The sequence below is a fragment of the Anopheles coustani genome, chromosome 2 (genome assembly GCF_943734705.1).
Source record: "Anopheles coustani chromosome 2, idAnoCousDA_361_x.2, whole genome shotgun sequence".
NCBI lineage: Eukaryota > Metazoa > Arthropoda > Insecta > Diptera > Culicidae > Anopheles > Anopheles coustani.
In genome coordinates this window covers 68111332-68124752 of record NC_071289.1, presented here as the reverse complement: position 1 = coordinate 68124752, position 13421 = coordinate 68111332, and the positions used below count along the sequence as shown (strand labels likewise).

General features: G+C 48.0%; 2 protein-coding genes across 5 annotated transcripts in view; one reads left to right on the top strand and one right to left on the bottom strand.

The window, feature by feature from the left end:
- The window catches only part of LOC131261932 (serine/threonine-protein kinase NLK), a 74885-nt gene that overhangs the window by 21321 nt on the left and 40143 nt on the right, over positions 1–13421 (top strand). The window lies entirely within an intron of this gene.
- LOC131261933 (uncharacterized) lies at positions 104–1359 on the bottom strand. The gene is made up of 3 exons (XM_058263804.1): positions 1138–1359; positions 318–745; positions 104–224 (listed from the first exon to the last, which is right to left on the bottom strand). The coding sequence occupies exons 1-3, from the start codon at positions 1357–1359 to the stop codon at positions 104–106; spliced, it is 771 nt and encodes a 256-aa protein (XP_058119787.1).

The following is a 13421-nucleotide window of genomic DNA, read 5'->3' as shown; positions in this document are numbered from 1 at the left end:
AAAAGTGTCGTCGATCCTTTGGCGGGGGTTCCGGTTGGGTTCGATTTCGTTCGTTTCCTGGTGGTTTTGGGAGGGAGTGGGGAGGGAGCGTTGTGGCACCAATTTACATCTGGGGAGCGTACTGTGGCTGCTGCTGCTGCTGCTGCTGCTCGTAGTAGTACCGGTAGGGATCCACGCTGGCCGGAGCGGCGACCTTCGAGGGGCGCATCACGTAGGCAGTTCGTCTTTGGGGGAATCAAAAGAAGAAAAAAAAACAAGGAACAATCATGATGGTGTTGCGTTCTGTTTTGGGGAATGGGTTTGGGAGGTCCTCTTACCGGTTATCGTGTCCGGATGCGTGCACCTGGAAGCTCGTCTCCTCGTGGTGGTCGTGGGCGAAGATTTTCTTCAGCGCCAGAATACCGGCGATGGTGAGGGCCACCTTCGAGATGACGAGCGCCTTACCGGCGATGGCAGCGAGCGCCTTCAGACCGATCGGGCCGGCGATGCCCATGGCGGTCAGGAAGGCGGCGATCAGGTACCGGTGGTGCTTGTTCTGCTTGTTGCCGCGGGCTCCCTCCGTCGGCTGGCGCATGTCGAAGCGCACGACGTGGGTGCGCAGGAACTGCTCCACCTTGTCCAGCAGCGAACGGTCGACGGCGCTCAGGCCGCTCAGGGCGCGGGCGTCGCTCAGCAGCGGCACGGTCACGTTTTCGGCCTTCTCCTGCTTCACCAGGGCGATTCCATCGAGCAGTGGGATGGACTCCTGGCGAACAGGTAAGAGATGTGGTTCCCGATGGGGTTGTGTTAGGTTCATGTTTGCATTTGATTAGAGCTTCAAGGCACAAGGGGATGTAGTTCCAAGCTCTCATTGAGTTGGTTTTGGTTGGTGGCGAAACCCCTTCTCCAATAAAGTATGTCATTTCGAGTACTGCCAAGACTTAAGGAGCAATTCTTGTTAGATATCTCAATCCAAGAGGACTAACATTTTAAGTACTAGTAATAGATATCTATTTCTGTTAAAGCATCCAACGGGATTTTGTGCTAGATTTTTGTAACCTTCTTCTCTTTCGGCGGATAGAACTAAATCCAACAAGTTATTGGTCTACGTTTTCAAATCCGTCACTACTTCTTCTCCGGCCGATTGCTAGTACTTACCATATCAATAGCACGGGACATGGCGGTCAGGGCCTTGCCCTTCAGGCAGCCAGTGAAATCCTGCTTATCCTGGCAATCATCGTAGACCTTCTGCAGCACGCTCAGCTCGCCCCCGCTCGGCTCGGATCTGGCCGCGCCGCGAACTCCGGCACTGGCGCAGAGGGCCGTGGCGATGACTGAGGCAAGCGTCAGATATTTCAGCATCGTGCTATGGCTGTACATCCTGCGGTGTGCTTAACTCTTGGGAACTTCCACACTATATGCACCAATTCACAGTTCACACTGCGTACACTGAACTCGATGGTCGAGGGATGAGCACAGAACGGATCACTACGCGATTTCTTCGAAGGATCGCGTCACTTGCTTCTAATGCTGCTACTACTACTGCTGCTGCTGCTGCTGCTGCTGCTGAGCTTAATGTTTATCGATCGATGCAACTGCTGATACTGACTTGAACAATTGATGCGCACCAGCTTTTAAACAAAACTGAATGCTCTGTTTAATCTGCGAATTAGGGGTGCACCACTGCACACTACTAGAGCGTCCAATCTCCCCTCCCCGGGGTGGTCCGGGTGCAACGCCATCCCTGCAGAAGAGAGCATGTGTCCGTTTTTTTCTTGCCTCTCCATTCGCCTCCTGCCGGGCCCGGCTGGCGGACGTTTTCATTTTCGTCCAAGACACGGAGCTTGTTGGAGCAAGGGAAATGCACCGCTGCGTCGGGGCTGGAAAATGGCAGGAAAAGCCCCGGAAAATCGTTAGCGAAAGCAGGTGGAGCCGGTGCGAGGGGGTGTGCGTATGGTGTGTGGGCACTCTCCTTATTTTCACATTTTTCATTTTCAATTGGGTTCGTATGGAATTTTTCTTTTCGCAACAAATGCGTTTGATTTTTCCTTTTTTTGTTTTTTGCTCTCCGGTGCAGTGTCGTCTTTCTTCTCCACTGCACAATTTCATTTTCCCTTCAAGTTGGCACATTTGTTTTTTTTTTGTTTTCGCCGCACTCGCCCGAAACGCTGCAGGGTTGGGCCGGTGCAGTGGTGCACCGTGAAAATTGGCCCTATCAGTCGGCGCCCGTTTCTAATGGGCTGGAGGAGAGTTTCCGCACCGTTCCCGTTTCGCTCCTTTCCTCCACCGGCGGAGCAGTATGTGTATGTACATCCGTCTCAAATGTTTTACATCGACGGCTAATTTTTGCGTTGCTGATCTTTCGTTCGTTCGGGTGTTCTCGGTGTGTTCGTTAGGCCGGTAAGGGTTTTGGGGCGGTGTGCAGAGTCGGGTTTTTGCATCGATGCAATGGGGTTGCAGTCCGCGGTTTCGGTCGTTACCAACCGGTTTGAAACGACCGGAACGAACCGGGTGCGATAAGAAGGCCTAACGTTTTTCATAGACTAGTGCCGTTTTTTTTAAGAAATACAAATGAGTACAAACTGTATTAGAAAATAATAAAAGAGACATTAAATGTATTGTACTAAAACTATCTCGTGTAGTAAAACTTGTTTCACGATTTTTGACACATTGAATGCCATGTCATCCGTTTCGCGGATGACAGAAGTAATCCTCATCAGGTCAATAAATTAGTCTAGTATCGCACTAATATAGTGGAGGGCTATAGTTATAACAAAAATGAATCCATTGAAAAGCTTAGCCTGTGTTTAATAAATTTTTCTTTTCTTTTTTGTGGGCGATTGAAAGCCTCAAAGATTTTCTTGGGTGAAAACTCAATTTCCTTATCTGTTCTTCGTGCCAGGTTGATGCGCTGTGTGAGGGAGAGTTCAAGGCAAAGTTGTCAGGTGGTAATTCATCATAGGCCAATCCAATGCATCGGTATTGAGTCAAACACAACAAAGTACCAGAAGTCTGCCAGCCTTATGGCGTGGGTGAGCAAAGGCACAGACTGGCCATGTGCGGTGCGTGCCCGCCAAACATGAGTGATTGTGCGCTAATACGACCGTGAAATATGTGCAACATACATCCATCGATAAGTGTGCGCAGCCGGAGGCCCGTCACCTCCGTGTCTGGGCTCGATCTCCACCCGCGGCCGGGAAAGCCACCTTCGCGCCGTGCGGATACCACTGTGTGTCGAGAAACCCTCCCCCTCCCCCCCTCTCTCTCTCTCTCTCTCCCTCTCGAAAGAAGGTGAAAAACAAGAGCATCACACACAGCATGAAACGATCCTCACAAGAGCCGATCATTAAATAAATATATTTGTTTGCATGGCTGATTTTTCGCGAATTTCCCTTTCGTGCCAGTGGGTGCGGACTCCCTTTCCCTCCCCCTAACTTGCGTGCGTGTGTTTGTCTGTGTGGCTAACTGTTTCCTTTATTATATGTTAGCAGTTTAGCCTACAGACGAGTTAATGGTACCCCTTCCGAAAAAGGGCTAGTTGCGCTACTTTTTTTGCCTTTCGCGTTTACGACCGAGACCAACACAGTGGAGTACATAGAGGCAAAGTAAGAAAGCCAAAAACACCGTTGAACAAGTTTCTGCAGAGCCTCCGGTGGTGAGTCATAGCGGTGCGCCAGTTAGTCTCGTTTAAAGTGCCGCAGCGCTGATCTGGTATGAAAACAAAACCAGACCAAAACTTGACAAAACTCACCGTTTGGTGGTTGAGCTCGTTTCGTTTTTTTTGGCTTAGCTTGTTTGTTAAATAAATACACGAAAAGGGAAGAAAATTCATTCAACGCCGTGCGGAGGAGGGCATTTAAAATAAACACGTCCATTCGGCGGGCAGTGGACGCCTTTCCGGGGCGAAGGGGAGTGGCGGGTAAAAAGCTATTACTTGTCGAGGCTCGTTAGAGCGCGCGGTGTGGTTGAAGGAAGCCGTTGCCTGCAGCCGATCGAGTGTCGAACGGTACGGAGACGAATATAGGTTGCGTTGTGTGTGCCAGTGTTCGGTCGTGCGGATTTTACTTTCCGTCTGGAAAATGGCTTCCTTTGACCCAGTTCGAGCTGCTGCATGTGCAACCGCACGACGATCGAACCATGAGCTATTCATCGCCCGGCGCTAAGCTCTTCCGTTTTGGTGGCGAATACTTTGTTGTCACACACAACATCAATAAATGGCCAACAGTGAGGTGTGAGGCCGCTCATTGATGAGTAATTAGTGAAGGAAGATCAATTATTGATCCTTTTAATGACTTTTTGCTTCGGCGAGCCGTTGTTTACCGGTGCTTTCCGGTGGTGTTGGGGTGGAAAGATATAAAATAATGGGCGAACCTTTGCGGGTTGAGTGAAATGGGGTTCGACTTTTCTCGCTACCAAATGCCAGCGCTGTATTCATTCATGGAGTAAGCGTTCGCGGAATCAGTGGTTTTATTACTTTTCTGTTTATATGAACAATTAGATCCTTTAGATTGATTATTGATGCAATTAAACAATGTTTGTTCATTTTGCTGCAATAGCGCAGATGATGTAGAGTGGTTATTCGAAGAAACGAGATTGTTAGAGAATTATTTATCTAGGATTTTTGAATTAAATGTTTCCTTTAACACGTTGACTGCCATGGCTATCATTTTTAATAGCCAGCTGTCATTAGTTCTAAAAAGTTTTTATCCCATAAATAACTGAAAATGTCCGGGGGGTCCGCGACAGCCGAGCGGTAGCGCCGGTTAGAAAATCGGCCCATGAGCGCCGGGGCTCACCACCTCGACGGCGTGGGTTCGAATCCCAACCGAGACCGGACCCTCCCCTGTACGAGAGGACTGACTATCCACGTACACATAGGGTAAAAAGTCTCGTAAGCCCTTTACAGGGCAGGCATGACCAACAAGGTCGTTACGCCAAGAAGAAGAACTGAAAATGTAACTAAAAAATTATAGTAATATTTAATATCAATTCTTTGGGATGCTGGGTTTTTGGTTAGCCTTCAAAACCCGTTGGTATAAACACATGGGTGACAGCAGTTCTAGTTCTAAAAAGTTTTTGGCTCATAAATAAATGAAAATGCAACATAAAAATTATTGTAATATTTTATATACATTTTTTGGGAAGCTAAGTTTTTGCTTGGCCTTCGAAAACAATCGGTTTAACAAATATCATACACAAATTGTAATTTAAAAAATTGTACTAAAAACTGTGCTAAACCGCTTGGTACGCAACGTGTTAAAATTAGTGTTGTGCTTAATGGATCTATTGACGAGATTCATTCAGATGGATTCATGAATCTTTGCGGCTTCGAATCTACAAAGCTTAATGAATCTTTCGAAACCCTAATGAATCTTCATGAATCTTTCATGGATCTGAAACGAATCTCTACGATTCATTCATTGCCGAGGACCATGCGGCAAAAAAAAACAAAAGAGGTGGATCATAGGCTCGTCATCATGTCACTATTTTATTTTAACATATTTTTAAAAATTCACAATCAACTTAACCTTGTTCAGAATCAACTATTATATTATCGTCGAAACCACATATCGCGTGTCAAATTCAAAGTTTTTACGGAAGTATATTAACAAAAATTATTTAGTTTCACAAATCACAAGTTTACTGATCGTTACTTTGTTGAAACTACTGACCAATCGCTAAATGAGTTTTGCAATCTTCCGTTCATGCTTACAGTGATATGTTGATTTGTTCAGTGTTTCATCATGCGAATATTTTCAACGTAACGTTCTCATTTAGAATATCATTGTCCGTCTTAGGCGTCTTCAGTAACAACTTCTGCTAGGCACAACGAATGTGCCAATGTTTACCAATGAGATAATGAAACATTTCCCGTGGCACGATGCTTTGTAAGTTTTCATTCGATGTACATTGAAATGGCAGCGAGTGGCAACATTTGATTCGGATTAGCAAATGTTTATCGATTGAGATAGGACGAGCCGATGGTGTTGATGAACGGCTACCGAATGAAGTCGAACAAGCCGAACAAGGATTCAATGACCAGGCATAAACACATATCGAGCATTCCAACGGCTGGTTCGCGGATGTTCGCGGGCAACCACACATTTCCATCACGCCCCGATCGCCGTTGATGAACCGGTCGAAAGTGGAAGCAGGGCGGACGATCGGCAGAGGCAAAACATACAGGCACCTGAAGACGAATGTTTTCCGTACGTCGTCGACTTGGCCACCGCTCCGCGCTTCCTCCTCTCCACCGGCTCCTGGAGGAGTCATGCGCCCAATCTCAAACGAACAAAACACGCATTTGCGGCGCGAGATTTCGGTTCAACGATCAGGCGCTTTTCGGTCAACGCTCGAGAATGTGCGCGTCGGTTCGGTTGTGTTTTATTTCGTTGGCGCGTTTAACTTCTTCACCGACTCGTTTTCGCGAGGTCTTTGGCTCGCTGTTGTTTGGCACCATCGCGGAATCCTTGTATCCGTGCAAGATGGTACGCAACAGGGTAGGGGATCGTTGGTACGATTGGGAAGATTCCTAAAGCAACGTTTCTTTGTTTCAATAGAAAGACTGGACAAGAATGTTCAAAGATTGTTTTGAAGATTAGTGACGGTCAAAACTCGAGTCGAAGCCGGGGGAGGTCTGGTAGTTCACGACGCGCTGGTAAAATAATTATTCCCTCAGTATCAGTAATACTACATCTGCTTGCAATTAATCAATTAAAACTAGTTCCTTCCAGTGGAGTAACAAACTGGGAAATTAATTTAACCACATTCCGGAACGGAAACTACGTGCCCGTTCATTCATCATTTGTTTTCTCTCGCCACACTCCACGCCTCAGCTCGAAGTGTAAATTGCCGATGGAGTTAAAAATGGGCATGACAAGCAATCCATCGCGCTCGCCATACAAAAAAAAAAACGGAAAGAAACCAACACTAAAAACAAACAACACCGAAATGCGCTTTTAATGCTGAGCGCAACGATGGGTGCATTCGGTTTAAAAATAGCGGGTGCGATGCGAAAAATGCTGAACATTAAAGCGGACGAGAACAGACAGAACCTGGGGAACGAGGTAGGCAACGATGCGCCAAACTGGTCCAGGGCGAGGACAAGACAAATTCCATCTTCTGGGCAGGGGCACAACCCGCGCGCCCTGGCTAGCCTTGAATGAGTTCAATCAAGTTCACTCCGAGTCCGGTGGGAAAAAAGGATGAGGCGCGGCAAGTTTTCTTACGACTCACGTTCCATATCTTGCGTTCGCAAGCGGGATATGGGCTTCTTTTTTTTTTGTTCCACTGTCTTTTTGTTTTTGCTCACGCAAGAGTTCCAAATCAGTACCCGCGGTTTTTTTCGTGCCCAGCTCCGGCACGGGAAGCGGGAAGATTTGCAGAGTTCCAGAGTTCGTAGATGGTAGACGGCAAAAGCGTATCCAACTTTGGTGTTGGATGTTTCGCTCGTTTTGCGGAAATTACGTTGGATGAAATGATCCTCTCTCAAAACTCCTTCCGACGTGCCCTGGTTTGCCGTTTGATGTGGCTGGGAACCATTACACACCGCCCCCGTTGTTCCCAAGACACAGGATCCCATGGAGCAGAACTTTAGATCCAGCGTCCCCGGGATGCTGAAGATAACGGCGTGCAGCAGATGCCTTCCAGAAAAGCCACCACCATCATCGTAATAGTTAACACATTAGCTAGCTGGTGGGCTTGCCTTCCATCTAATCCACCACCCAAGGCTCTCTGCTGAAGGGGGTAGAGGAACCAGAGTGGCCCGAAAGGAGGACGAAAAAGTGTTAAACGTTCCGATGCGGTTCACCGGGCTTTATGAAGGTACAGTGCTCCTCCATCTACGAGCTGTGTGTGTGTGTGTGTTTGTATGTAGGTATGTGATGGACGGCGAGCAACATAGCCACCACATGATTGCGGTGGTCATGTGCACGCCAAAGCTCGGCCACAATACGTTTGTCTTCAATCCGTTGCCAACATTTGAGCCGTCTATGATGCTACAGAAGCTCTGGGTATAGACGATTTCTTCCATCAGGTCCAGGTTCCAGGAACTTCACCTACACACACATACACACCCTCGAAACACATAAACTGACCAACAGCAAGGTCTCGCTTTGCCGGGCCGGTACAGATCAGAAAAGTTCATTATCCGAACGAAGGGTGATAGTATGTAGTATGCCCTATGGCTTGTGTGAGACTCGCCGGATCTTCTCCGGATGGCGGTTCCGTGGGGAAGACTATGGATTTTCATTTCCCTCCGCTTTGATGGATGCCCGTGTTTTCGTGTGCGTCTTTCGAAAGCCGGGCAGCAGCGGCCGGGGTTTTTGACACGGTCGGGTGTCTAAGTGTAATCCATCTTCGTTTCATCCCATATGGTCTAAGTTTTTTAATAAACATAGTTTCCTGGCGACTTTTTGTGATTAATGGTTGGAGAAAAATACCATAAGAGTAAACCCACGTTTTTTTTGTTTTGGTATCAAATGGCTTCGGAATGTTTGTTTACTTTCGAGCGGTTAGTCTGAGTTCGAGTGACTCAACAATGCTAAACTACTGTGTGCAATGGAAGTTTGCTTCACATTCTTCAAAATGTATTCTGATGATCCTTTCAGACCGAAGAGATATTGCCTGGGAGAACTTTAATGTTCACTTACGAGGGTTTCCGTTGCGAACACCGTCGCAACAATGTCTTCAAGATGTAAACAAAACACAGGAAAGGTAATACGACCCTTCCCGCTCAAAGGGATGCTGAAAGCTGACCCGAGATGGAAATTGTCTATGCTCCACTTCTACACTGCGTTTTGTCTAGCTTCCCACTGAAAGTACTTACCATCCAGCACGACCATGAGAGTGGTTCAGAGCGATCCTTCTCGCGTCTGCCTCGCGGTTTTGGTTGCCCGAAGCTCCGAAACCGGTTGGGCAACCTGTGGCCTCCCTGCCGTATTCCTTTTGTTTGTCGGTACGATTGTCTGCGACTGGTTGCTTTCCGGCAGGAGAGAGGGTGTGTGTTTGTGTGCTTGCACCCGCGTGGTATGGCTAGAGCAACCGGTCGTCAGGAACTCCGCCGAGGCATACAGAACTCGTTCTGGTGTAGAAGAAAGTCCGTGGTTTGCTTTACGCCGAGTCGTCTTTTCTTCTCCTTGTGCACGGCTCGAGGATGGTCACCTTTTGGGGCGGCGGTGCATCCAGTGGCCCGCCCAAGACATGTAGAACCCTGTTCCCAAAACACGCTGTGCACGGAGCGTCAAGAGATGTAATGCATGAGGACACAGAAGTAGCTAAGCTTTAGGGTCGCCGATTCGGCGGCGAGATGATTTGAAACAGTGAAGCGAAGGAAGTGTATAAAATGATTCATATTCTTCTCGACCACCTTTTCTCGGCTTGGCCCAGTTTATGGGTTTTTTTTTTGTCTTTACGCGAAACTGAAAGATTCCCCGGGTAATTTATCCCTCTTTCCAAAGAGCCGTGCTTTTGTACCTGGTTTGGCCGAGACTTAGCCAGAAGATACATAGGGATAGCAAAAGAGGTGTTCGCGTACCTGCACACCGTACAAGATGGGCAACAGCAACAGCAGGAAGCTGTTCGAATGCCACGGGTTCGGTTTTGAAGATGCATCTTTTCTAGCGCATCCACCCCGGTGAACGGGTCTAGATCATTCTTCACGTTTCTTGAAAGCTCATGAGTGGATTCCTACGCTGCTCGGGTTTCCAAGAACTAGGGGCGAAAGGAGTTATCATGCGACAGGAGCAGCAGGTACTCGCCCGGGAGTCTGCTAGTTGAAACCAAAACCTACTGGAAACATGAAGAAAATTTACCGAATAGAAGCACTACAGCAAGGTAGAGTTAGCAAGGAGAATGTCGAGGTTGGAAGGTGCACTCGAGAGCGAAGATTAGTAGGGCGCTAAGGCGGGGAACTCAGGAGCATATGCACAGGCAATATTTCTTGAATGTGTGCATTAGCGATCCTTGAAGCTTCATCATCCTCCCGTGGCGTCCTGTAACGAGCGGCGTTTCTTCTCACGAACCTTCCACTCGGTGTTCCATAAATGAAGGCACAACACCCATGTGTGTTTGTGTGCAACAACAACTGATGATATGTTGTCCTGGGGTGTAAGGTTGTTTTCTCGCAAGTTCTGGCCTCTTTTCTGGAAGTCCGAAAGATCCAAACCATTGCCGTTCCCTCCGTCGTTGTTTTCTGCTTTCTAAAGAGGGATTAAAACCCACACCACAATACCCCCGGATTGGTTCGCTCGGTGACGTTCTTGCGGGGCTTCGCCGTAAAATCGCTTACCGAAGGGATGTTTTTTACTGTAAAATAAGCTTTAAACACCCCGGCCCGGAAGTCCCGTTTGTCGTTCGGCTCGAGTGCGCTTTGCTTTATCGAGGTTAGGTTCGCTTTTTTCGTGCAGAAATAATCCGGACCGGAGAGAACGAGGGGACAGTAATAAAAAGCATGATATATTGAGCTTCGTCGGGAGGGGAACGATCGATTTATGTCTTCAGCATATGCCGGTGCGATTCGAGCTACTCTGCACTCGAATCGTTTTTGTTTCAGTTCGTCGAACACCAGGACATTCCTGCAGCTTTTCCCGGCGAAAAAATGAAACGCTAGCAATCCACCCGGAAGATTTCATCAATATTCTTTCCCATCGTCAGAGAATTCCCACTGCAACACTTCCAATCATGGGGAATGCAAATGCCAAATGAATGAATTATGTTTTCCCTGCCTCGGCTGGACCTACCCCCCTCCGAGATATGGTTGGGTGGGAGGGTCGTTGCACTTGCTTGCTGCTCGTCCATGGTGAAGCCACAAGTTTTTACGGTTAAGCATCGCTCGATGGTGGCACGTTAATCCATTACACACCGTCTTGCGCTTTTATGGTCCGACCGGGTTCCCCGGCAGAAAAGGCCGATGTGTCCTCCCCCGACACGGCAAGGCCAGCATACATTTATGCCGGTGTCTAGAAAGAAATCATTAACTTGTTACGTACGCACACCTCGTGCGCCTCTCGGGCACACCGGGTCGCCGAAGCCGTCACGTCTCATGGAGCAAAGAATTACCGCGTCCCTTCGAATGGCGTTGGATGAGTTCTCCGAAGTCCGAAAACCAGAGAGGGAGTCGGGGCGAGAAAAATGATGACTTTACTGGAATGGAACTTCTTGTCGACGAGGAGAACCTCGCCGGTCCTTCGCCTCTTCGGTTCGAGGGGGGGAATCCATCTTGTTCGAGGTGGTGGTTGTTATGGTTTGCCGATTGGCCGACGACCAGCGTCATCACCACACACACCGGGCGTTTAGCACCAGCGTGTTTGGTACTCTCGGGCGTCGTTATGGCGCATTTGTGTCTGCTCTCCGTTCCAGAACTTCCCGAATCCGGCCGCTGTGTGTGTGTGTGTGTGTTTGTATGTGCGATGCTCGCAGAAGACGATGAAGACGATATTTCGTGGCCGTTCCACTCAACTGCGCGTCCGGTAAAGTAATCAAGTAATTGCCCTCTTGGCACATTGGCCCCGGTCAACGTCTGAGCGATGGACCCGGGTCCCAACTGCTTCGCTCTTTTAGAGCCGGGTTGTGGTAGCGGGCGGCGAAGAGGCGAACGGCTGTCGTTGTTCTTGTCGGTGGCCGTTGTGATGGTGGAAATAAAGAAGACGACACCACACGGCAAACACAACAGCATCATCGGGTCGGAAACGGCCCACCGAGACGAAACCCTACAGAAGAACAATCCCATCCCCCCTTTGGCTGGAACAGATGGCAGGAAATCCAATCCGAATGTTTAAAATCCCGCATCGGCCGGCGCTTGCTCCGAGCTCAACTTCGAGTTCCTGAGAGACGACGAGTAGCAGAGGCAGCAAAAGAACGGCAGTTCCGTCGTTGTGATGTTTCGAAACAGTCTCTTCGAAATACCATGGCGGAACCATGTATGGAACGACGCGTCGGATGGGCCGGTTGTGGTTTGAGATTGTCCTAGGTCATCAACCTACGCACGTTTACGAGAGAAAGGGGGGAGGATTGAGTGTCGTTAGGTTCTTCGCTTCATCGTGGAGTATGCTCCTTTTTCTTTTGGGGTGCGGGTTGGGGGCATTCATAAAAACCCTCGTGAAAGTCTTCAAGCGAAATACGTTCGAGCAAGCATCCGGTATCCCTTTGGAAAAGCTGTTCTGGAATCGGATGGAACATCGCAAAACCATATTGTTTCTTTGGATTTGCGGTTAGTGTTTCGATTTGAATGGAAATTGAATTCATTATAGTTTAGTCCGCCTGATTGTATGCTTTTTTTCTTTTATTCCGAGATCAAGCAAACATCACATTTCGTACCGGGACTTTTATTTACCAACTTTACTGCTACTGTTTTATTTAAAACTACACCAACCGAAGATGAAACAGGATAAACTTTCCCATGGTTCTCGTCTAAAAAAAAAAAACATCACTCGCCGGCGTAAAGGGTTTTTGCTTTACTGTTAAGTCCGCACTTTTCCGCCTCAGAAGAAGTTCTTGTTTATTTCTTGACCACCGGCTTCATCATCACCCTCCGGGGGTTTGTATGTCGACATAGCAAACGTAGGGGATGGAAAAATGAAAAACCCCAAACAGGGGGCGCTTGTGCGAAGCGTGCAATTTTTATTATTGCGTAGCCATCACAATGCCACCGGTTGAAGTTTTCAAAGTTGCCGATGGTGGGTGGACTGGTGAGTAATGGGGGAGAGGAGGAGGAGGAGGTCTGCCTCCGGCTTCTCGCTTGTTTCGAACAGCGTACCGAACCCCTGGCGGACGGTGAAGCCGAAGGAAACCATACGGCTTGCTGCGCCCAAGGTTCCGGCCACCGCCACCGGAATGTAAAGCACCAAACACACAGGCGAGCGGCGGAAAAACAACAACCGTCTGGCGTTTGATGCAACCTTATTGCGTCTTCGTGTGCCTTGACATTTTTGTCTTTATTTTCCAGCGCTGTTTTAACGCCCGACCGTTGCGCCAACGTGACGATCGGAACAGTTTAGATAAAGGTTGCAGTTGTTTCCACTGTCCGTGGAACGGTTTTGCAATGGCGCTCCGGGCGAGGAAGTTCTATGCCATCACTCGGACTTATTGCGGAAGCGTCCTCGTCCTAGGAGAGTGTGGTTTATTTTCCAGCATTATTTCTAATCTAGTTTTTCTTTGTCTTGTTTCTTTTCAGGTGAGTTTCCTGGCACTATTTTCCACGGTTATTAGCAGACGTAACGTTTCTGTAGCGACGTTTAAGTTTATTTTAGAGCCAGTTGTCTGGTAAAGTATACGATACAGGGAAGTATTGAATCTTAGAAAAGAAAATCTAAATACGACCTGGTTTTAACCTAAGCAAAAATTTAACTTTCAATACTATCAATCGAGACTTTCGAAAACGAAACCAACAATTTTGAAAAGTTAGATCTCAGATACAAATTGTTATTATTTCACACGTTGACTGC

Bases quoted from the DNA above. Each gene is read 5' to 3' on its own strand.
- LOC131261933 (XM_058263804.1), bottom strand. From the start codon at position 1,359: ATGTACAGCCATAGCACGATGCTGAAATATCTGACGCTTGCCTCAGTC. The intron at 746-1,137 runs GTAAGTACTAGC...CCTGTTCGCCAG, and splicing joins TGTCCCGTGCTATTGATATG to GAGTCCATCCCACTGCTCGA. The intron at 225-317 runs GTAAGAGGACCT...ATTCCCCCAAAG, and splicing joins GCATCCGGACACGATAACCG to ACGAACTGCCTACGTGATGC.